Source organism: Dermacentor variabilis, chromosome 10 (genome assembly GCF_050947875.1).
Source record: "Dermacentor variabilis isolate Ectoservices chromosome 10, ASM5094787v1, whole genome shotgun sequence".
NCBI classification, from domain to species: Eukaryota; Metazoa; Arthropoda; class Arachnida; order Ixodida; family Ixodidae; genus Dermacentor; species Dermacentor variabilis.
This window is the reverse complement of record NC_134577.1, coordinates 14,577,830-14,601,375: the sequence shown is the minus strand read 5'-3', so window position 1 is coordinate 14,601,375 and position 23,546 is coordinate 14,577,830. Positions and strand designations below refer to the sequence as shown.

Below are 23,546 nucleotides of genomic sequence, written 5' to 3'. Positions count from 1 at the left end.
CAGAGACCTCCGGCGAAACAATTGAATGTCTGTCGCAAGAACTTCGACAACGACGACACAGAAACGAAACTGTTGTCATTCCCAGGTTTTATCAAGGCTTTTAACAAAGACCAGTTTCTTTTTCAAATACCTTCGGCAATGGATTGTCTTTAGGGCATTCATACACACACAATACTTTGTGAGGGCCATTGACAGGTGGGTTCTTTTGTTTAGCGGCCAACTGTAACGGAATTTCGCCTTGGCCAAAGTTCTTATAAATGAATAGCACATACCTGGCCACTAAAGATATCTTCGCAAATTTCACCATTCTTGTCAGCAGCCTTTAAACAGCGCCTAAGCAGACGACGCGTGCACCTGGTGGTTGTCGCGAAGTCCCAATATGCAGCCTCCTAGGTATTTCAGCACGCCGCGGACAGCGATGGACAACGTTACCATAGTTAATTTAGTAACGTTGCCCGCGGCTTCGCCGGCGCCGCCGAATATCAGAAGCCATGCTGAGAAGCCGCGCGCTCGAAGTCATGCGTCACTCCCGGAGAACGGCAACGATGTCGGTTTTTTTTTTTTTTGTATAGCTTTTTTTTTAGTTTCCTTTTCAAGAGCGGGCTACTTTTGCGAGCTTTTCCTGACGCTTCCGCTCGTATTTCAAACGTCATATTTTGCACAGATGCTCCTATGTCTACACTATTCTAAACTATAGGCTTTTCACGCGGTCGGCAGTTTCGTTGCAGTTTGCCTTTAAGAACTTTCCGCAATGAACTTGTATGTTCAGAAAAGCAGTGACGAAGATAAGCTTTGTGTTTGTCAATGTTCTGCCGAGGCCCTTGCCGAGGCCAATGTTCTGCCCTTGTCGAAACATATCCGGCTCTTGCCCCTCGCACATTCAGATATATATATATGTGTGTGTGTGTGTGTGTGTGTGTGTGTGTGTGTGTGTGTGTGTGTGTGTGTGTGTGTGCGTGTGCGTGTGTGTGTGTGTGTGTGTGTGTGTAAGTTTAACATCATTTTGTTATAATAGCGAGGGAAGGCAGGGAGGTTAACCAGTACCTTTAGTTCTTGCTATTTTTTTATTGCAGAACCAACTGATTTGCTCCCTTCTTTGTTCGTTTTCTGAATGTTATTCAAACGAAATTCGCGAAAGCAAGTTCCATTTAATATAGCGTTGATTTTGTACTATTTGTATGCCATAAAATTGCAAAGCCAACAGCATAGATAACGTCGATACGTTGAATGGCTCGCTACAACGCTGCAGTGTTGCAAAGCAAGTTGTTTTTCTGCTAAACTTAGCGGCTTTCGCGCTGCCTAGCGGGAAATTTCGTACGCTTGCGGGCGGCGAGTTGGGTCGCGGTTTTCCTGAAATGCTGGCTTTCTTTTTGATTGCACAAGAACTTACGATTTCTTGACGATAATTCGTTCTTCGCGTGTCCCGAACATGCAGCTTATTCACGTCCCTTTGGAACTAAGACGGAATTGTGACCATCATCCACAAGCAGTGTGATTCCCATTTATTCGACCACGCTTTCATCGCTCCTCTGAACTGTAGCTCTAGCAGATTCGGCCATTCGTAGCAATTTCACTCTTCGCCATTTTCGCAGACATGTTTCAGGGTATTTTCCCTCGTGAAATGGCTCCGGTTAAATATACATCCAAAAATTCATTTGGCTAATTTATCTTAATGAGTAATAGTGCTGCCATGGTCCAACGCGGATGTTGAGCGCGTTTTCATCCAGCTGAATGTGATTAAATCTAAGTTAAACAACAGAATGTCCGCTGAGATTACAAAATCCACCCTTACTGTGCGCAGCTGATCTCCGAAGAAACAATAAATGGTGCTTCAGTTACACGCTGCCCGAGCACGTTATTCGAGTTTTGACCGTGATTCTGATTATGTACATTTAGTGGGGTTTTAGCGAATTTAGATGTTTGTATTGCGCATTTTATTTATATATTTCTAGTTGGCAGCAGTGCTCCGCTGTGCTTGGACGCAAACATTTCTGCGTTGACCATGTTTAACTTCACAGCATTGCATCGTACGACTCTTCGAGTATGGTGCAAGCATCTAAAGGTATCAGAACGGCAAGTTGGGCCAGTTGGCTGGGATTCATGGTAAGGTTTGTAACAGCGCACCCAAGACATCGTCGTTTTATTCCTTCTGTTCTTGTCTCGGGTGCGCTGTTACAAACCTTACCATGAATCTAAAAGTATACTTGACGCCGTAATAAAACAGCCTCTGAGAAGGCAAGATCCTTCGTAGAAATGAAGCTAGCTCGTAACAAGCGCGTCAGCCACCCGCGATCGCCACTTCAATACCATAATTCCATGCCCAGCTCTTCGCACTTAGCTCACAGAGCCAGTTTTGTGTTAACGCGGTATTCATTCATTCAATTCTCAAACTGGTCATCTCCTCGGACGCAGGCTGCATGGCGCGAACACTCCAACTTGGAAGCACCCTGCAATAGAGGCATTGCGCCCCTGCTTAGTTTTTATCTTTATCATCACCTTCCAACTTTTCCCTTTTCATCCCTAGTTTGGCGATGAAGGTTTCAGGCGCCGCCACAAGTCCGCTATATACTTTTCAGTTCTTTGTAGGACAGGTGTAAGACAATCAATTAACCTGAAGTTGAATCCAGGATCCTAAAATTCGACGCTTCAAGATGGATATCTGCAGGCACGTATACACATGCTCGTATATCATCATCAGCAGCAGCAACAGCAGGCAAGCAAGCGACAAGCAAGCAGCTTATTTCTATGCCCACAGGACGAAGGCCTCTCCCAAGGACCTCCAATTACCGCTGTCTTGCGCTAAAGCTAATTCCAACTTGCGCCTGTAAATTTCATCATTTGATCTAATTTTCTGCCGTCCTCGACAGCGCTTTTCGTTTCTCCATTTGGCATCCAATCTGTAACTCTATTAGTCCACCAGTTATCTACTGTACGCATTACATGGCCTGCCTAGCACTATTTTTTTATCTTCATGTCAACTATAGGATATATATCCCAGTTTGCTCTCTGATCCGCCACCGCTGTCTTCCTGTCTCTTAACGTTACGCGTAACATTTTTCGTTCCATCGCTCTTTGCGCGGTCCTTAACAACTGTTCTCGAGCTTCTTTGTGAACCTCCAAGTTTCTGCCCCATATGTCAGCACCGGTAGAATGCAATGTTTATACACTTTTCTCCTTAACGACAGTGGTAAGGTCCCAGTCAGGTTTTGCTAATGCCTGCCCTATGCGCTCCAACCCATTTTTGTTCTTATTCTGTAAATTTCGTTCTCACGATCAGAGTCCCTAATTGACCGATAGGCATTCTAGTATAAGAATAGGCAGAACAGTATACAATTTGGAGTACGTACGGGGTTGCTTACCCACCACCCACCTCGTGCTCGGCAGTAGAATGCCACAGCGACTGAACCATGCACCGGAACGGGCGCTTTCGATAATCCGTACTTCGATTCGCTTTATTATTCCGCGGAACACTAAACTGCAGCGCCACGCCGCAGCCTCCACCAATCACGACGAAGAATCTATTAACCGGACATTTCGGACAAGCGCGATTAAGTGCCCTCTCGCCCGAGCGGCCTATCTCTGCGCGCACCCACTTAATTGCGCGCAACCTCAAAGCATCGCCAGCGCGGCAGCTTGGACGGCAAGATTGCCCTTTAACCGTGCACGTCCGTCGGAAAGCGCCGCGTTTACGCGGCCACTTCGGGAAGCCTACGGTTTGCGCACCCACTCTCGATGCGATGATTACACACCCTGCCGCGCGTCTTTCGGGGCGCCTTGTAAATCCTCGCCCCCACCAACGCTCGCGACTCGAGGCTTATATCGCACGCGGCTTTCGCGCACCCTTCGTGAAATGTTGTTGCCTTCGCTCTTTTCATGTTCGGATCCTTTTTATACGTCCGATATATCATTTTCCGCTTACTTGATTTGTCTTTGTCCAGAACGGCGCTGCTTGCGCTACACGTACTTTTTGTCGTTGTTGTTCTAGGCCAATCGATTGCGCGAAGGTTCTTTATGTGTGTGCTCACGAATGACCGCTTTCTTTCGTTGATTAGCGAACGTATCCAGGGGCAGAATAAAGGTGAGGGAGGGGGGGGTTGCAGCGGTGGAACTAACTGGCCTTGATTTACGCTTTTGTTTGGCAATTTGCTTGCACCGAGAGACACGCGGAATTGTACGGGAAAGAATAAGCTCAGCGTGCCGTGAACCCTACCGCTTTCAAGGCGCCTCTTTTGTTTGGCGGTCACGTAGGTACCGCAAAAGACCGCATGCTACGCAATGACGAATGGAACACGAGAGACAGTGTATTGGTACCACAAAAACCGGGCGGGCAGGGACAGAGAGATAGAGAGTAAGAGAGAGAGAGAGAGAGAGAGACATTATTTGCCTGTGATGCACATATTAAATGCGCACGCAGCTACGTCTCGTTCCAGGGCTGGCACCCGTGAAGGTGTGTTTATAAGCACCCAAAGGCTCGGGGCGCTGTTTTCCGAACGGGGATGTGCATAGCTGTGTGAACGCTGTCCGACTTGCCTAGACGCCACGTTTGATGCGTTCACAGACTCTACGCTTCGCCCTAGCGGCGTTGGTTCGTTTTTCCCGCTCGCTTTTTAACAGCTGAAAAATTACGGGCGTAAGACTTCCGTTAGCTCTTCACCATTCATATAGATGCTATGGCTTCACTAAGCGCCAGTAACCGCAACCTTGACGCAGCACGCCCGCGTGCTCTGGAAACGTACTGCAGAGAGTATTACATCAAGAACATATTCTACCGATAAGAGTGCAAAAATGTTTAAAGCGTACCGGGGTCGTAAGAATTGTTTTCGGGACGGGGGACAGCGGCGGCCATTTTGAAATATTCGCTTATTTATGCGCTTCAATCAAGCACATCGCTGTCGCATGTAAGAGTTTAAACATAAATTTTGACATGCATATAATGACGTATATGTAAGTTGCGTTAGACAGTATATCACTGTAGCGATAACTTCGGGACGCGTCAAGAGTCCCCTACCTCTACCTCTGGTTTCGTTCCTGATAGCAATAAACATTCATTGGTGCCGCGCATCCTCCTATTTTTTTTTTTTCATTCCCTCTTAAAATTCAGCCGCGATGACCACACAAGTCTATTGGGCGATGAGCAGCAAGTCGAGGGTTTGATTCCGACGCGCAGCCATTGCCGCAGCATAATGTAGAAACGGCCTCCTGCAGTGAGACTTCTTCGAGATTCGAGATTCATTTTATTTCTCCAAGAGAAAAGCGCCCAGGACAAAAAACTGCCTTGACCTAGCCCGGTGCTCGTTTACAGAATGGCAGCAGGGAGGAAAGGAAATTTAGTACAATTTTCACGTACATCATCAATCATGGTCTCTCTTACAAGCTTTATTGACAACTATAGTGACATAAAGGTTGACGTGGTACCTGTACAGGTTCCGATATCAACGTAATTTAGCCGATGGCCCCCCTTTCTTTTCTTCTTTCTTTTCGTTTGCAAATGACCAATAATTCTTGTTTTCGAGGAAGCCCGGTGGCTTGCTTATTGTCGGATTTAGTAAAATAAAAAAAAAACAATAAACAAAATAAACCTAAAAAAAGAACCGCAGCCGCGCCTTTCTACTGTGTGTATATGCGGAGAAACATTTTACAACCCTAAGGCAATGTTACAATCACACATTTCTATATATACTTTATACAAATAGGAAATAGAATAAACGTGGACGGCCAACAGGCTAAAGCTGCAGCGCTTTAGCATGTTGGCGACATCTTCTGACGCGGTGAGAAACAATAATGCCTCGGTCAACGATAATCACCTCTTCGAAAATGAAAGAAAAGCTGCGGACATACTTTTATGATGATGTCGCTGCTTAAGTGTTTACGTCGTCAAACAAGTCGGGATAACACAGCTTCGCGAGATTCATTGAGATGCGCTGGCGCTTTATTTCAACACAGGGCCTCGAGATGTCGTCACAGGCTTTCCTGCTCGGAGTTGCCTTGGTGCGCTCTCTATTCCCCCCCCGGTGGAAAAAGGCCCCATTCTGGCGCGCTATTCCTGCTTCATCCTGCTTTAGCCTAGGCCTTCCGGAATACAGATAGCGTAGTTCGCTTTACGTGGTGCGACTAATAGACGACCGCATACGGTATGTCTCGAACTGAAGCCTACGTTTAGACAAGGTCACTTCGTCAGCATACAAACTCTATAACAAAGTTTTTAAGAAATAACATAAGCCCTATATCTAACAACCGCAGACAAACCCCTATGCTCTCGTATATAACGATTATTTGCGGAAGTCGGTTCATGACAAAGCCCAATGTTCCCGTATATAACGATTATTTGCGCAAGTCGCTTCATGACAAAGCCCAATGTTCCCGTATATAACGATTATTTGCGCAAGTCGGTCCATGAAAATGCCCAATGTTCCCGTATATATAACAATTATTTGCGCAAGTCGGTCCATGACAAAGCTCAATGTTCCCGTATACAACGATTATTTGCGCAAGTCGGTTCATGACAAAGCCCAGTGTTACCGTATATAACGATTATTTGCTCAAGTCGGTCTATGACAACGCCCAATGTTCCCGTATATAACGACTATTTGCGCAAGTCGGGAAAAGTACAACCCACAAGAAGGAACACCAAGAAAGTTATTCACTTTCATTGTACTTCCTCCCTGTTCCTCTTTGTGTGGTCTATTTTCAGGCTTGCACAATTAGTTAACAATCTTTAGAACGAACCAACTAGCACCTCAAGATGTTCTGTGTTCCCCCGTATATCATATTGGGATCCCACATGTTCAAATTGGGATCATATATAGGACGTGCCCCATGTGACCTACGGTAACATACGGTTTTTCATATGGAACGCCCGTATGTTCGCATATATATTTATTGGGTATATGGATTATCTGTTTGTTACTGACGGAGGGAAGCCCTCTTGTTGAAACGTTTCCCTTAGCCTAAGACATGTTCGACAACATGGGATCACTTCAAATCTCTACCGTCCCGTGCACCTGTCTAGTTTGGATTATCTATTACATCGCAGTTCTTTGCGGTACTTGCTCCCCCTCGCGATCGCCTTTTCACCTCTGCTTTTGTGTTGTGCAGCCTGGCAGCAATACACGGGCGCCATCTTTAATGACACTGCGAAACAACGCCTGCATCGGTGCATCTGATTTCAGCAACAGGCGTCGGTGCACGGTGGTGGCCGTATAGGGATGGCCATGTTTTAACGAGCCTCGCGTATCGCTTAACGGCGGCGCAGCTCTGTGATAACGGCGGCGGAAGGTCCAATATGTGGCCTGGCGTTGCCGTAAACGACCTTGCGCGCGGGTCTGTGCTATTCGGTTCACGCGGAGGGGGCATATCGCGGGCGCGCTAATGCGCGCGTAATTGCGCCGGTCGATTGTTGTTTCCTGTAGCTGCATACTTGAAGAGGTTACGCGAGGGAACCGCGGAGATTATTCATTAGTCACTACGGACGTGCCTCTTGCCGAGAGGCTGGAGGAACGCGTTCGACTTTCAGACCTCCGTTGTTTCGTTGCCATCATATAATATTCAGCTGCGGAAAAAGAATAATGACGTTCCCTGGCACGGCAAAGCACAGGACCCGTGTGTGATTGCTCTTGCGAAACCGAAACATGCACACAGCGGTGAGAGCAATCAAGTATATATCATCAATCTACTCAAGATTGTGTACACGTTTCGTCTTTGAATGTTTGTGCATTAGAACATCACAAAGCCTTCGACCTACGCGAAATCATATTTTGAATGCTCTCGACCACATTCAAAGAACGTAGAGCCATCTACTTGCACCGAGCCTAATTTTGAATGTTCGGCGGATCGTTAGCGTACGTATGACGAAGTGTGCAGACAACAATCCGTCGTTGCTTCTCCGCTTGTGTGGACGACAAAGTTGTACACCGGGTGCTTTTTCTTTAAAGCATGTATTTTTTTTATATCGCCTGCGACAGATGGAATATTCACTTCCATTCATTGAGCTGGATTATCCAGAGGTGAACGTTACTCGCACAAGAAATGGAAATGATAAGTTGACTAATTAACAAAAACGCTAATTATATTGTAATTTACGCACATATTCCACATATTGCAATTTACGAATTGCAGCCGGTAAGCTTGCAACGTATCTCGATTTGGAACGAATTTTCAGGATGACACCAGTTTCGAGATATTCAAAGTTTGCGACGAAATAACCATTTTTATGCTTCAAAGCGTAAAACGACGGTTTGCTAAAAGGTAGAACAATTGCGAATTTTTACCGCAAATCGCACAGCGCATATTGCCAGAACTGTGCGATCCTTCTAAGTGGTTCCAAGTGGACACGCCATAGCGAACTCATCGGCTACGTGTTAGTAAATTGTAATATGTACTGATCAGTAATTAACTCAAAAAGTTAATGAATGTTGCATTAAGTCGGCACCCCGTATGTTTGTATGGCTTCCACTTCCAAAAAAAAAAAAACAGAAAACTCGTTGCAAGTGAGAATTCATGCTCCTTGCTTTCGTATTATTTCGCGCTTGTCTTTTTGCTATTCATGAACCTCATATAGGGCGCTTTGTCTGCGGGCAGTACGCATATGAGGAGTGGTACATCGACCAATTGAGTCTTCTCTCCACCTATCCGCTGTTGAGTAGCAGCGAAAACGTATACATTGGAAGAATGACCTCACGACCTGCGAGGGGATCGGGTAAAAATATCGCCACGCTCATCTGTCCACAGCAGGGAGTCCAAACCGGCCGTGAACTCTCCCAGATGGAGGCGAGAAGCGCGCGATAGGAGGTGCCGTTCGGCCGCATCTGCAGGTCGTTTTCGCCTCGCGTGCTGCTGTTGAAATCGTCGCTGGGCGATGACCGATTTCGCTCCGAGCTTCAAGCCACCGCTGCCACAGGGCATGCCGGCAGTGGTAGGGCAACTACGGTAAGAAAGCGTGTTGTGAATGTGGCATGACAAAGCCGCTTAGTTTTTGACAACAAACGGTAGGGAGGTAAGACTCCATACCGACAATAGCAAGGGGCCGGAGGTGACTCACCCCGGCCTTTTCCCTAGAGTTCACTGAAGAATATACTCGGTGGCGCTGCCCTCGGCACACCCCGTAAGTGTAGCCAAGTACAGCCGGGAATGCCACTGTGGAGAGCGAGGAGTGGCGCTGCGCATGCGCTCTGAACGTGGTAATCGGTAAGCATAGCCGCTAGCTCGAGGAAGGCCGGAGGATTAGTAGGCGGAGATGGAACAGGGGGAACGAGTTCACGAACTGCCTCCCCCCTCCCCCGAGCAAGTCTGTGTTCTTGCGTTGACGTACGTTGTACTACCGGGAACCTTACGCGGAGGGGGTAGCACGGACGACGAACGAAGGGCGCTAAGAACACAAGTGTCACCTCTGCAAGAATACAGCACAACACTTCGGCCAATAGCCCCAGACATTTCTCTTCATTTTTCTTTTTTGCACGAAGCCAGGTGGTGAAAGTGAGGGTGGTCTCCACAACGCGAAACTTATCTCGCCATGTGACCAGACGTCGCGATTTAGGCGGGACACGTCCAGCTTTTACCGCCGGGGTGCCGCTGCTCCACGGCTTACGTGGGGGACAGTGTTTTGTACCGCTCTGACCTCGCCGGACCACGAGTCGCCCCGAAATGCCGGTCCTGTGGTCCCGAATCGGCTGTTTGCGTTCTCGGGTGTGGTGGCACCACCTTCGAAAAGACTCGAGAGGCAGTCGCCCAAGCAAGATCCTTCCGTAAATGACGCTGCCAGCAACACCTGCCATTTTATAACGGTTCGGAAAGTGAAGTGGTTCCTTGCGTGATTGGCCAGATAGACGCTCTAGTTGACGAAAGCGCCATTTTCATAAAACCTACGAAGGCTAACGTGACTGATGCGAACAACTTTCCGAACATTTACAACACTGCATCCCTCCGAGCCGTTTTTGCGATCCAGCTGCAATGGATTTCCCAATGCGTTGGCTAACTAGCCGTAGCCAAGCCAAAGCGCCGCCTTGCTTGTCACGCATGCGGTGACGGAAGCGCGTGGAATTATACCGAAAGGGCAAGCACAAATTTACGGAATAGTCTGGAAAAGCGTTTCCCTTCATATATAAACCAAACTTGGAATAAATACTGAATATCGTTTTAATCTCTGCTGCCCCCCTGCCATCCCCCTTTCCGGTTTTGGCGTCCGCGGAACCTGGTCACATTGCATATACCCCACTTTGGGGAATACGCGACTACACAAACGTGGCTTTAGATTTCTACGCCGCGCCTTCCAATCTCGGGACCCATGCGGCCAGTGATGCCAACCACGGGAGCCAGTTCCTTTCTAACTTTTTTTCTTCCTAAAATGAGTTTGTTAATCAATTTGTCAATGATTTCCGGAGACATAATTCTTTTTCTTTTGTATAAGGAAAACAGACTACAAATTTTAATTTACGTTTATTTCTAAGCTCGTTTTAAAATTAAAATATCCAAGTGATGAAGTCACTGCACTTAAACTGAAATGACGTCAAAGTGCAAGCTCTTATACTAACAAGAATGCTTTCTTCTTATGCCATGTTCACAGAAGACGGCAGCACGTTCGTTGTTTTGTTGTTGCCCAAACTCGTTTTGCACATAAAGCAATTGAGGTCCCAAAATTTCGTGGAACTTAATTCGTATTGTAAGGAAGTTGGGCGCCGGACCTCCCTCAAACAATTAACAATGTTAAAAGAGTATGCCACTTTCCGACACCAATGTAAAAATCTCTCTCTCTCTCTTTCTCTCTCTCTCTCTGCATGCCGTGTAGTAACGTAGCATCCACCACACTTACGCTCTTACGTGCCATTTGCAGCGATGCGCGCACAGATACGGGGCCAATTTTTATATTCCCTCCAATGCAAGCGCTACGACCAAGCGCTATGACCGCGTTGTCGTCTCGGAGCTAGGAGCGTGTGTCCGCTTACGCCCAGGTTTAGGTGACTATTGCTGAAGGGCATATCTGCCACTAAAGCGACAGACGCTCAAACACAGAAACCATAAAAAAATTTCACGACGACACCGCCCAGCTAAATGTGTTCCGCAACAAGTACCGACTTGGTCAAGAAGCTCTCTCATGACACAGAAGAGTTCCGGTGACATACACGGCGAGATGGCGAGGACGTGCGTTGTGGCGCACACTGGTCGCTTTAAAGTGCAACTACTGAAATCGGGAGCACAGCGCTGGCGCGTTCCACACAAGCGTGACACGGGGACTGTGTGTATGCTTGCGTGGCACGCTGCTCAATACCGGCAGCCCGCCGTGGACGACCAAGGTCGTGGGAATGCGCGCACGCACTGGCATGCCTCGGGAACCTCAAATCGTGCGTGCGTTCATTCGATCAGTCGCGGATCGCCAAGCGTTTACGTACAGCCTCACGCACTACGCGCTGCGGGTCTTTGGCTTTCGGTGACGCGATCCCACGGTGCGCATGAACGGACGAACGAACGGATGCTCTCGGCATTACGCACGTGACACACACACACAAACACACGCAGACACACGAGCATTTTGGCTGGCTAGAACGTGCTCTTCGCCTAACCTGACCGAATATCATCACTGATGCGGTTTCGGTCGAGAGGTCAACCTTCCTGGGCTAGCCCGCATATCCTGCTGGCCGTGAGACGAGTGACGTCACGCGAGGTAGCCGGAATGTCTTATTCAACAACGGAGCGGGGAAGCAGCACATACGAAAACGAGATCTCAGCAAGTTTTTTCTTTCTTTTTTTTTTGGGGGGGGGGGATGATGTGTGAGACGCTTCGAAGCCAAAGAGCCAGAAATCACATTTAAACGGCATTGGCATCGAATCACGTGCGGTAAATTCTAGCCGCATGTAGAGCACGCTGCACTCTTTACAAGACATAACCGCAACTCAGTTAACTGATATTCGTTCTTGTTGCCGCTGTCCTTGTCCTCTATACTCTTGCCCCTTTAGTTCCACACGTCTTCCGTCGTGACTGTATCGTAAGGTTGACCGCGTTGTTTTTGCCGTGGTTGTGGTGTTTGTACCTGCTGCTCACGTAGAGCGGTGTCAAAGGATTGTCACATTGCTGTAGTTACCGTCGCCGCGTCTTGTTGCTGATTCTATGCTACTGTTCTTTTGATTCTTCCTGTTGCCGTTGCAGCTTCGCACTTGTGCGTGCCCAATGAAATCCCTCGCAGGTGTATGCCGATCTGACCACGGATACCGCAAAGAGAGCGAAGCTGTGTCAGCGGGTTCTCACAGACATTTCGGAAGTAATATAGGAGTCTTGTTTGCTGGCTCCCGGCTTCGATAAAAAGCGGCAGCAGTTGCTGCATGCTGCTGCTCTCGAGCGCAGTCGCGGCTGGCTGTTCATCACAAAAGGCGATCGCTCCCACGCACCCTGCGATGCAGCATCACGGCGATGCATGATGGAGCTGATGCCGTGCACGGCATCAGCTCTCACTGCCGCAGCCGGCGTACAAGCTGCTCTCCTAACGTGGAGACAGTATAAGGCGACGTGAGAAAAAGAAAGATATATGGATTACTGGCTAAAAAGGGACAGCCCATATAATTGGTTGTCTACTAGAGTGATATATTCGCAAGGTAACATTTTATTTTATAATCATCGATCACTACTTTACAGAGCAAGTACGGGGCTCCAACACGTCGCGTTGCATTCACATCCGATATCGACCACGGCGTCGCACGTAAACCACTGCGCAACTCCCCTCGAGAGCTTTGCCGCAAAACGCAACCTTCAAAGCCGGCAGTGCCGTTGATTATGCCACATGCTGACGACGAAAATATCGTAGCCGTTGACGACGACGCACCGACGTCGTCGTCGTCGTCCACAATGACGACGAGTCGCTCGCCGCGAGCAGGAGCAATCGGCGAGGGCCGGCGTCATGGAGGACCCGCAGGGCGGTGTCCGCGCTCCCCGGTCGCACACGTCGGCCGACTCGGCGGCGCGGGAGAGCAGCTACGGCTCGGCGCGCACCGGCGAGTCCGACGCCCGCCGCGAGGCCTGGGCCCGCCACCCGTACTACAGCAGCCGGGAGGAACAGCAGCAGCAGCAGTACGCAGCCCCGCCGCCGGCCGAGGAGAAGTCCTCGCGCTCGAAGCGCGGCTCCCGCAAGGGCCACCACCGCAGCAGCAAGTCGAGCAAGCACGGCTCCTCGGCCATCTCCGCCAGCGGCGGATCGGTGAGCGAAGCTGAAGCACGCGCGGTCCGCGCAGAAGGACGCGCGAAGTGCTCGACCCGTTAATCACGGTGGAACCTCGCGGCTGCAAACACTGGGCACCACACGGCGCTGACTAGCAACCGAAGTTTATTACAGGGGAACGAACAATATAGATGGATTGGCGATATTGTTCGTTTTCCTGCAATAAATTTCACTTGACAGTGAGCATCGTCTGGTGGCCCCTTCTTTTTCATAATCATTGTCTAAGTCGCACTGTAGCAGGCGTGAACCTATAACAACTCGCATTTTTTTTATTTGCTTCTAAAAAGGATTTCGACTAGAATCAAGGTTCTTTTTTGAAGATGCGTCGAAAGTGGGGGCAGGGCTGCTGCCATCTTACTCAGGGTAAGAAACGGAATAAGGTAACGGGAACAGCTTGTGATGTCATGCTAATTTCAAGCAAGACTTGTGAACGGTCTAGCTGGTGTGCCGCAACTAGTAAACTTGCAGCACGAATGAATAACAGTGACCCAGGAAGGTCACGCACAAGCGTTAACTTCCAACTAAACATCACTTTTCATTGACATGATCACATACACGGCGGGGAAAGAAACTGTCATATGCAAACGAGTTGCGGGAGGAGTCACCACCACTGCACTAAGGCACGTACCATGTACCATGCAGGGTAGAAATTCGAGAATGCGTTTTCTTTTTCTTCTTTTCGAAGCAGGTGGACGCGGACGACGCCGTTGATGCACCGATTTTGCACCCCCTGAATTCTTGCTGTCTCTACCACCTCCCCCGTTCGATGGCATATAGATTTGTGCCAGAGTGAACTTGACGAATTACGGATCACGGTGCATTCGCGCCGGTTGCAACCGCTCGCAACATGGCCGTTTTTGGCCTGCATTCCTTCGCCCTAGGTCAAGCATGACCTTGCTAAATTCAAAAATCCTTCGCAGCTTCACTCTCTAGGTAAACGATAAGGTGTTCACTAAAACTAAGGACTTAACTATTGAGCAAAAGATTAAGAAGTCAACTCCAACTAAATGTTGCTGTATTTAGATTCACTGCAAGATTCTAACGAACAGAAGTTTCCTGGTTACGAGAAGCGTAAAAAATGTGTAGAATATCGTGTTGTTTATTACGATCGCGGCAGGGGTAGTCACCTCTAGCTGGGTACTTAAAGGGCCGTATCGAGTAAAAATTGAGAAATGTAATAAAGCGACCAAGTCTAGTTTAGTCTAAAAGGCAAATTTACCGGTTTTGTACTCTTGCTTAGAATCAAGATATCGCACTCCGCTGGCTGCTCGAGGCACTTCACGCGCATTCGCGGGCTTTTTTCACGCTCGGAAAAACTTTTATGTAGCACGTATTGAGCAAGAGAAAGCTGTATCGGGAGTTTATCAGGTTGCTCTACAATTTTCTCATTGACACTTTTCACCGAATTATAATATTTGAGAAGTTAATTAAGACTAATGATATAATTATGGTGATGAAAAAATAATTTGAGCATCCCCAAGCTACGGCAAAACACGTTATCTTGGTTCTGTCCAGCTACGTGGCACTCGCCTATTTTTAAACTCTGGCTAAAGTTAGCTGGGACACCCTGTATATTATATATAGCGCCGTCTGCATCTAGCTTTGTGTTACACCAGAATAAGCTAGCTTTATCATTTCTTGTTTAATTTTAAAAATGATGAATGCAGATGTTCACGGGAGTGCGTCTTGGGAGATTGTCCACGGCAGCGTTTACACAGACCACACGGAGGTGCACATGATGTTGGGCCATCTAAACACAAGCGACGCATCTCAACGAGACTAATTAATGCGCCTAAAACGACGACGACAAAACTTCCCCCCCACCCCCCCAATAAGATAGATTGTCTACAGACATTTTTGTACAGCAATTTGTCTTCTTATACACTTGACTTTCTGCCTCCATGCGACTCTGTAATGTTCAACCGACAAAGGTTTCGTGGAAGCCTGTACAGCTCGGAAGAGTGACAGTCGAGACGAAGCGCGCAAGGCCATAAGTCCAGAGGGTATCGTGCACCTGTTTGTAGGCTTCCCACAAGTATGCCTGTAGATTTCCTGTGGACTGTCTACACAGATTTTTTGTGAGAACCACCTTGATGGATAGAGCGTCTATACAGCTTCGGCCCGAGGAGATAGTCGACATGAAGCGTAAGCCTGCATGAGTCCACAAGCTGTCTGCGAACGACCCATAGGCTTAACACAAGGAAAAGTGCATAAGCTCTTCCGCCGACTGCGACGATCACTTTGACGAGTGGCGCAGAAAGACTGCGAGCAGGCACACTTTTGCACGAGGAGCCTCTCGTCGCCACGGTATACCTGTCGATACGGTGAACAGCGCAGGCGACGACGTTTCGGGACAGATAATCGGGGGTGACAAAAGCCATGCGCTTTTGTCCCTGCCGTTCATTTTGTTCATCTTCTTCTGTCCCCGTCTTGGCAGGGCGAGGTGGGCGTCGGCAGCGGCCTGATCCCGACCGACAAGCAGCAGCTGCAGATGCAGATCGAACAGAACCGCGACGCCCTGATGCGCCAGAAGGAGCTGCTGAAGAAGCAGGAGGCCGCGCGCGCCTACCGAGCCATGCGGGAGAACACCGCCGCCGCGCCGTACGTCTCCACATATGCGAGCGCCCGATTACCGCTTACGCCTGCCTGTACAGTACGGAACGCCTGAAATTCAGAGAGAGCACGCACCCTTGTCGGGGTTACAAAACGCCCGCTATAGAGCACAGATTAAGCAAGCCACGTAGGCCCTGCATGCATGGTAGTTGACACTGATATTCCTAATTGAGTATCGCGCCACCTAAACGGCGCCTCGAGTCATTTGCCTAAACAAGTGCAGTTTCTAAAGCCCTTAATAGTTCACTGCTGAGCCAAATATCGTTGTACGAAAAAAACATGTGCTCGCAGTGCAGAGTCAAACTATTCAAAAGAGTCACGCAGAAACCACGAACCATAATCGTCAATGTAAGCGCATAGCCTAGTGCTTGATCCTGTGAAGATATTCGCTTTATTGAACGGTCTCAAAGGCGTACGTTTGTTGCAGTCATAATGTCTGGCTAGCGTTTGTTGTTTCGCTGGGCGTTTACGGAGAGAAAGGGTCGCTAACTAGCGTACACCCATAACGGTCGTATAGACGGTTACCCTGTACATATAAGCCGATTAGCGATGTGTGTCTAGTCTCCAGTAAAGCCCCTCCATCCACGTTTCCACGTGGTGGCGCGTGGATGGAGGGGCTTTAGTCTCCAGAGGCGCGTGCGCCCGCGTAGAAAACGACTGCCATCCTCCTCTCCCGAAGCCCCCACATGAGGAGAGGGCGGCGGGTGAAAGACTGTACTTTCCGAGCGCTCCACCACGGCATCAAAACCTTCAGATGCCCCCAAAAATTATCGCGCAACACCACGTGCACGTGCGTCTCAAACGGCAACTCGGTTGCGCCGACTTACAGACGCCGACTTACAGGCGGTGAGAGTCTGACCACCACGAAAAAAAAAAATAATAATAAAGAACGGCGAGAGCCAAAGAAAGCTATTTGCTTCGAAAAGTGGATTTGGGATCGTTCTATTAACCTGAAGCGTTCCTTTGCGGTAGGTAGGTTGCTTCCTGTCTTGCCTCGCTTTATTAAAAAGAAAATGTGCGACCGATGGTGGAATCGAATTTCTGCCGTCGAGCACAGAAGCCCGCGGCGCTCTAGCCATTAAACCACAAAAGCTATTTCTCTTTTTCTTTTTCCATTATTGCATTAAGTCACTATCGCACGCGTACTTCCCGCGTTCCAAAGCCAGCAAGCTCTTTGAAACACTCGGAGCGTGCGCCTCGTGTCACTTCCTCGTCTTCTTTCCTTGTGACAGCTCGCGCTCCGAGGCGCCGCGTTAGACGGCACTATCACTGGGACGTGCACACTTTTCTCGGTAATTTCCTCCTATAGCTGATTACTCCACTTAGAAACTTTGCGACGTTGTGCCGACTCATGATGGACCAAGTTAATTGTGTTATAAAATTTCTTCGCCAGAGTGCCTGCTGCGGTCGTTCGGCCGCTGTGGTGCTGCGCTGCTAAGCACGAGGTCGCGAGATCGAATCCCGGCCACGGCGGCCGCATTTCGATGGGGGCGAAATGCAAAAGCGCTCGTGTCCCGTTGCATTGCGGGCGCGTGAAAGATCCCCTGGTGGTCAAAATAAATCCCGAGACCCCCACTACGGCGTACCTCATAATGAAACCGTGGTTTTGGCACGTAAAACCCCATCAGAACTTCACTGGAGCACAAACGTCATTGTCGTTTTACCATGCACCAAATGACATAGCCATAGGCACGTACGATTCTGTAACACACAGTCGCTGATGACGCCACAATTCGTGTTTTTCTCGCTTACGCTCGTTCACTACATTTATGTAGAACTAAACACTCACCATGGCGTAAGCTCGCGTCAAACGGCCAGCGTACAAGTCATGCCATTTCTGCCACGCGATCGTCTTCAACGTGGTCGTCATCATGTTGTCGTCGTCGCAGACGCACACTTGCGACCCGCACACAAAGATTACTCAGCTTAAACAAACACATTGGGCCAACTGGTATCGCTTTGCGAAAACCCAGACAACGATGGATAGCCAGCAGGCACCTGTCAAATAGCTTCGCATAACACCGATTTCCACAGTGCGTAGAATCAGCACAATTATTTAGACGGATACCTCAACGTGTCACGTCGATCAGTACGTCTCTGCCAATGATATAGTTTGGCTTGTTTAATATGGTTTGTAGTTTACGATGTAGATTATGGCGAAGCAACGCAGACGACGGGACTTGTGAAAAACGGACAAGAGCGTCGTCTGCGCTGTTTCGCTACAATGTACCTAAAGCAACTAGCCCAGCTCAAGACCCTTAAGATGTAGTTAATGCTTCTGTGGCTGCGAGTATGTGTGCTTGTCATAACGATATTGTATGTAGGCTCTACGAGGTAGTGCAGTAGTTATACAGGCTTTGCAGACATCTAGCTTCGTTTTTAACCCATGTGAACACTTCATTATGCCGAGTGTATTTCGACAAAAAACGCTAACGACGAATAATTCGTGAATCATTCATCCCCAGCCTGAAAAAAAATATGTGTTTGTTTAACAATTTCGATAGGAGATTTAATATCATGTATGCCTTTGCGCGAGCAGTTGTGTTGCTTCAAAGGATGCGTGCGTAACAACTGTGACTTAAAGATTCAGAACGCCCTTTCTCCGCAAACACGCGTGGGCCTGGCCCCGGCGGCAGTGACAAAACCTCCCCAAATCGAGTGGGCTGACCGCGCATAACACCGCGGCGTCTGCTATGGCCCGTGGCGTCGGCGTCTTCTCGCCTCGCAGACGTCTCAAGGCAAGACAAAAGACGAGCGCAGACACCGAGGTGTAGGCGTCGTCTGCAACGGCGGCAGACGCGCTTGCGCGAGCACGCGATTCGCAACGCCTTCGGGCATCTGCTGGTCTTCGTGACGACTGCTTCCGGTTTCGAAACCGCTCGAGCGACGAGAAAGACAGTTCGCCGGACTACTTTTTCTTCTGGATATTAAGGCACCCTACCAATCAGAGCACGAAGCAAGCGATATTGCCATCGCATCAGATTAAGAACTCCCCGAGGCTGCTTCCAGGAACCGCCGCGTTGATGGGCCGAAGCTTTGGAAATCGTGAAGCATTAGGTAACCTTCTAAAATACAATTTAATGATGCACTACCTGTTGGGGCTAAAGCGTTGCAGCTATATTTTACGTAACGATGGCGGAGTAGTACGTCTGCTGGAAATGTGTTCGCGGAACATGGGCGGGGGGACTTTCGCATCCCACATGCTAATTAGCTTCGAAGGGACTTGATTGCATGGAAGAGGAAGTGACGTCAAACCATCCCTTCGCATGCCGGCATTCGCAGAATGAAAACGTGCGGCGAATCGCCAGACGGCCGAGCAGACGATTCCTTCCGAGCAACGCGCACGTTCGTCTGTCGAGGAACCCACATATACGGGCATCTGCATAGCGTAAAAACCGTGTAAAATATGTGGCGCACGCCCGCGCATGGCGCCGCAGCGCTTTCACGTGAGCAGACGATTCAGGTCAGCGGCTTCCACGCGAGCGGCTCGCGGACCGTGCAGGCAATCGACTGCCTCCTGTTCCGTGCGTCTCGTCGTCCGCTATCGGGAACCCTAATCTCATCAATAGCCATAGGGAGCGGCCCTCTTGGCGACGCAAGCGCGCACGCGTTGGTTTAGAGGCGTAACAGTAGCAGCGCGGGGCCACAGCTTCGAGCTACGCTCGATTAAGTGGACCGCGCAGTAAAGTGAAACGAGTTTCAAGCGGCGCGACGCACGTCGAGGTGCGTGCGCGCTCGAAATGGCGGCCACCGCCCGATTTCTTCGAATTCGATGACTCGACGGGGGCTGCTTGGTCCCCGAAGAACCGTGCCATTCCACGGCTTATTACGGTTGCCCATGCACTTATGATCATTTTTTCCGCTGCGAATGCATGCCTTCAAAAAACATTTCATCGACTAAACCTACAAACTGCTGGTGAAGAAAATTCGCGCTACAAAAGACAACGTAACCAGGAAGGTTACGTTCCCTTCCGGTTTGCGTTGTTTTGTGGTGCGCTAATTTTCTTCACCAGCAACGCAAGGCCAACAAGCCCATGCAAACATTAATTCTTAATCCTACAAATCCGCTTTCTGTACCTGTGGAGCGCTAGGAACAACGAAAAGTTTGTTCGAACGCTTGCCTAGCACCCCCCCAACCCTCCCCCCCACCTCCATGTATTCAGTGCTGCCAACCTCCATAGCCAGTTTTCCCCTAAATTTGATAAAAAGTTCCCTAAGCTTCCTTACATTTTTTTTTTTAACATACGCCTGTTCAGTTTGTCCACGTGGCTTTTTTTAATAATGTACCTTCTTTTCTGAAGCAAATGCATTGTTCTCAAGCTCCTCCTCCTGCTTATTAGAATTGTCGCCGTCCATACTGCCGCCTCAACTGTGGTTGCGGCGCACGCGAGCTCTCCTTTTCAATCCTCCGACATGTTATCAGGCATGCGACGTAGGTGGGGAAGCGAGCGGAAGCGAGCACAACGACGAGGAACGCGGTGTGACGTCATGTGCCTCCTCGGAGCACGGCCATGGCGAAATCGCAAGTTCGCGCGCGGCCAGCTAGTAAAGCTTTCGCTTAAAAAAAAAAAAAGCTTCCTGCACTAGCTACACTTGTGTAGCCAGCGTAAGAAAAAAAAAAAGAAATAGCCCTAATGTTAAGCGCCTAGACAGAACGAGAAAAAGTAAATGTAAAAAAAAAGTTCTTTTCGCAACTCTTAATCGGAGGATGCTTGTAGGAGTCGAGAAACGCGCATATATATCCCAGCAGTGATGCCTTCAGGTAGCATGTGTGGGTTTGTTAACCAGTTGCCTTCGCCCAAAGAAGTTCACGTACACGTGACGCCTACGGCGAAAAAGGATGTTCCACATCCGCCGTCATGGCCGCGAGGTGTGGCGCAGGATAGCACTCCGCCCATTTTAATGCTAGTTGATAAACACAAATACCCCAGAAAGCATCGCACGCGTAATGCGAAGGCGTGGGTTCGTTACCATCTTGCGGCAAGTTGTTTTTTCATCTACTTTAACTTCCATTTATGTATCACTCCTATAATTCAATTAAGAACTACGGATAATTTCTTCTATGCTGTCCTCGCGGCGTCATTGTTTGTTGGCTTCTTATCACGACATACGTCACCTGGTCGCGCCTATGTGACTGGGTCCCAATTGATGGAGCAAATCACTTCTACAGTTTTGCAGGGCTCTTGCCTGTCTCGTAGCGCTGCCGACAAAACGAGGAAGCAAGCCTTTTCTCTCGTTGCCGATTGCAACGTGGCTCATTAAAACAACAAACGCCAGAAACGCGCTCTCTCCGATGGGGAGAACGTGCACGAAGTTCGCAGTGCCCGCCACGCGTGGCGCGCGAGTCTTTGGGAAAGCTGTCTGCTGGACGCGCGTGAAAGCAGACGATAATTAAGGCGTCCGCGTTCGTCGTCTGTTCCCACTGCAAACAATGGCGGCCGCTCCCCCTGCCGGGATCGAAACACGCGTGCGTGACCGAACGCTTGTCACCCCGCGGCGGTCGCGTAACACCTTTTAGGCGTCGCCGCCATTGTGCGCAGTATGCCCGATGCGGTGTCTTTGTGTGCTCGTTTTACTGCTTTGCCGGTTGGCGCTGCTGGACGACTTCCCGGATGGCATTGCTTCCTATACGCTTTGTTATAGTCCCGTTCCGTGAGAAAACAGACGCCGTGCGGGAGGCTCGCACACGTTCCCGGTGGCAAAAACAGAGCCGTTGCGTAACGATTTCCGCTATATATAGACAACCTGCAGAGTATGACGCCACAGCGACGCTGCGGCGCTGCCATCGCATTCCGTATTTTTTACGAATCCTACAGGCGAGAATAATCGACGTGGCCAAGTTTTCCAAAGTTGCTCTGCATAGGTTTGTAATTCGACGCGGCGAGCAGCGAAGGACCAAAAGTGTCAATACATTTGTCTACTCTCTTTACCTGTATTACCGCATGTTTGTTTACAAACACGCAGTTAGTCCATACGATGTGGTTTATCGTTTTTGGATGCTCGGTTCTGAGACGCTACAAAATATGTGAATACTCTTTCACTAAAACATTACAATTTAACAAGGTTGTTTGCTTGTAGGAATGCAAAACAGTGGTTGTAGTAAACGGCAATGGCCTGTCGTAATTCACGATATCGTCATGGTTAAGCTCCCCAAGCAACTAATAAAAAGTTAATAATAATAATATTTGGGGTTTTACGTGCCAAAACCACTTTCTGATTATGAGGCACGCCGTAGTGGAGGACTCCGGAAATTTTGACCACCTGGGGCTCTTTAACGTGCACCTAAATCTAAGCACACGGGTGTTTTCGCATTTCGCCGCCATCGAAGTGCGGCCGCCGTGGCCGGGATTCGATCCCGCGACCTCGTGCTCAGCAGTCCAACACCATAACCACTGAGCAACCACGGCGGGTGTAATAAAAAGTTAAGGCACTGCTCTGTCATGAGTTTTTCTGAAGTGCGAGAACCCTTGCCCATTATACTTTCATTACAACGTAACAGGTGGCATTTGCGAGTCACAGCTTGAAACACTGGGTACATTTAACCAGGCAGAGCCATGCAAATTGCTTCTGTATGTGAACTAATCATCTACATTCATAATGCGCCCCTCACTTAAACGTTGTCAGTGGGACGTATGCGATGGTCTAGTGAACAATGCCGAGCCGATCCTTTGATTTGTATATGACCACGCTGACCCTAAAACGATACTAAAGTAATCTATCCAATCGAGCTAGATTGAAAGATTAAGCTTCTATAGTAAAGAATTCGTCATTCTTAGAGACAACAGAGCTTTTGTAAGCGATACACTGAGGAAAGAATAAGAGCACTGGAATGGCGCCACCTGTTGTGTATTTTGGTACCTTTCATGTGACATGCGGCACTGGCTGACTTGCACAAAGCGGCCTACAGGGTGGTCACGTAGAGAAAGCCTCAACTCGACCGTTTTGTCATGGGTATTTCAAATTGAGATGCAGAAACGGTATCATCGGCGACGATTTTCTGCTCAACAAAGTGATATGACACACGTAAAATGATAGACTTCCAGATGATTAAACTAACAATCTGACTCGGCCTTTCTCCGCTGCCACGCAGGTCACTGGCCGCGCTGCTGATGGTGTGCATCTGGATATCCCTCGTGTCCGGCTTCTCCATCCTGGCATTCGGCTGGATCTTCAACGTCTTCGTACAGGCCACGCCCTTCTTCTACGTCTCGCTTGGCACCGGTTCCAGCCTCGTCCTGCTCGGCTCTTTCCTCGCCGCGTTCCGCAGCAAGACGCCCTCATCCGTCGCGTTCGGCGCCTGACAGCCGGCGCTCGGTTTGTGCCGAGACCCCTGAACACGGGAGCGGCACAGTCGTGAGAAAGAGAGAAGGGAGCGAGGGGTCTTTTGTCCCCCATCGCTGCTGAGCAACGATGATGTGGGTTCGCCTGCGAAGAGGCGAGTGATGCCGTCTGCATCAGAGCAGCTGGCATGACATCCGCCGTCTGCTCGGACTGCTTGGAAGTTTGTCCCCGGAGGTAAACAGAAAATAAAGTGGTTCGCCCAAGCTCTTCTGGGTTAAGGTGCCTGTTTCTTTGTTGTTGTTGTTGTTGTCTGTGTATGTGTGTGTGCACATGGTAGGAGGAAGGGGATAGTGAATGGAACAGAAGATCTCGCAGCAGCAAACGCAAAATGGGACAGCAGCTGGCCTTGAACAAAGGTCGAGGGACATTCGAAGCTATAGTCGCAGAAACGTG

General features: G+C 49.1%; 2 protein-coding genes across 2 annotated transcripts in view; one reads left to right on the top strand and one right to left on the bottom strand.

Moving 5' to 3' along the window:
* LOC142559438 (uncharacterized) overlaps positions 1 to 23,360 on the top strand; it is a 44,899-nt gene extending 21,539 nt beyond the window's left edge. Inside the window, exons 3-5 of the mRNA XM_075671028.1 lie at positions 12,858 to 13,178; positions 15,637 to 15,800; positions 22,903 to 23,360. Of these exons, the coding sequence (XP_075527143.1) occupies positions 12,858 to 13,178; positions 15,637 to 15,800; positions 22,903 to 23,113 (696 nt within the window). The 3' untranslated portion in view covers positions 23,114 to 23,360. The remainder of the gene's footprint in view (positions 1 to 12,857; positions 13,179 to 15,636; positions 15,801 to 22,902) is intronic.
* LOC142559980 (uncharacterized) overlaps positions 1 to 23,546 on the bottom strand; it is a 94,698-nt gene that overhangs the window by 33,462 nt on the left and 37,690 nt on the right. The window lies entirely within an intron of this gene.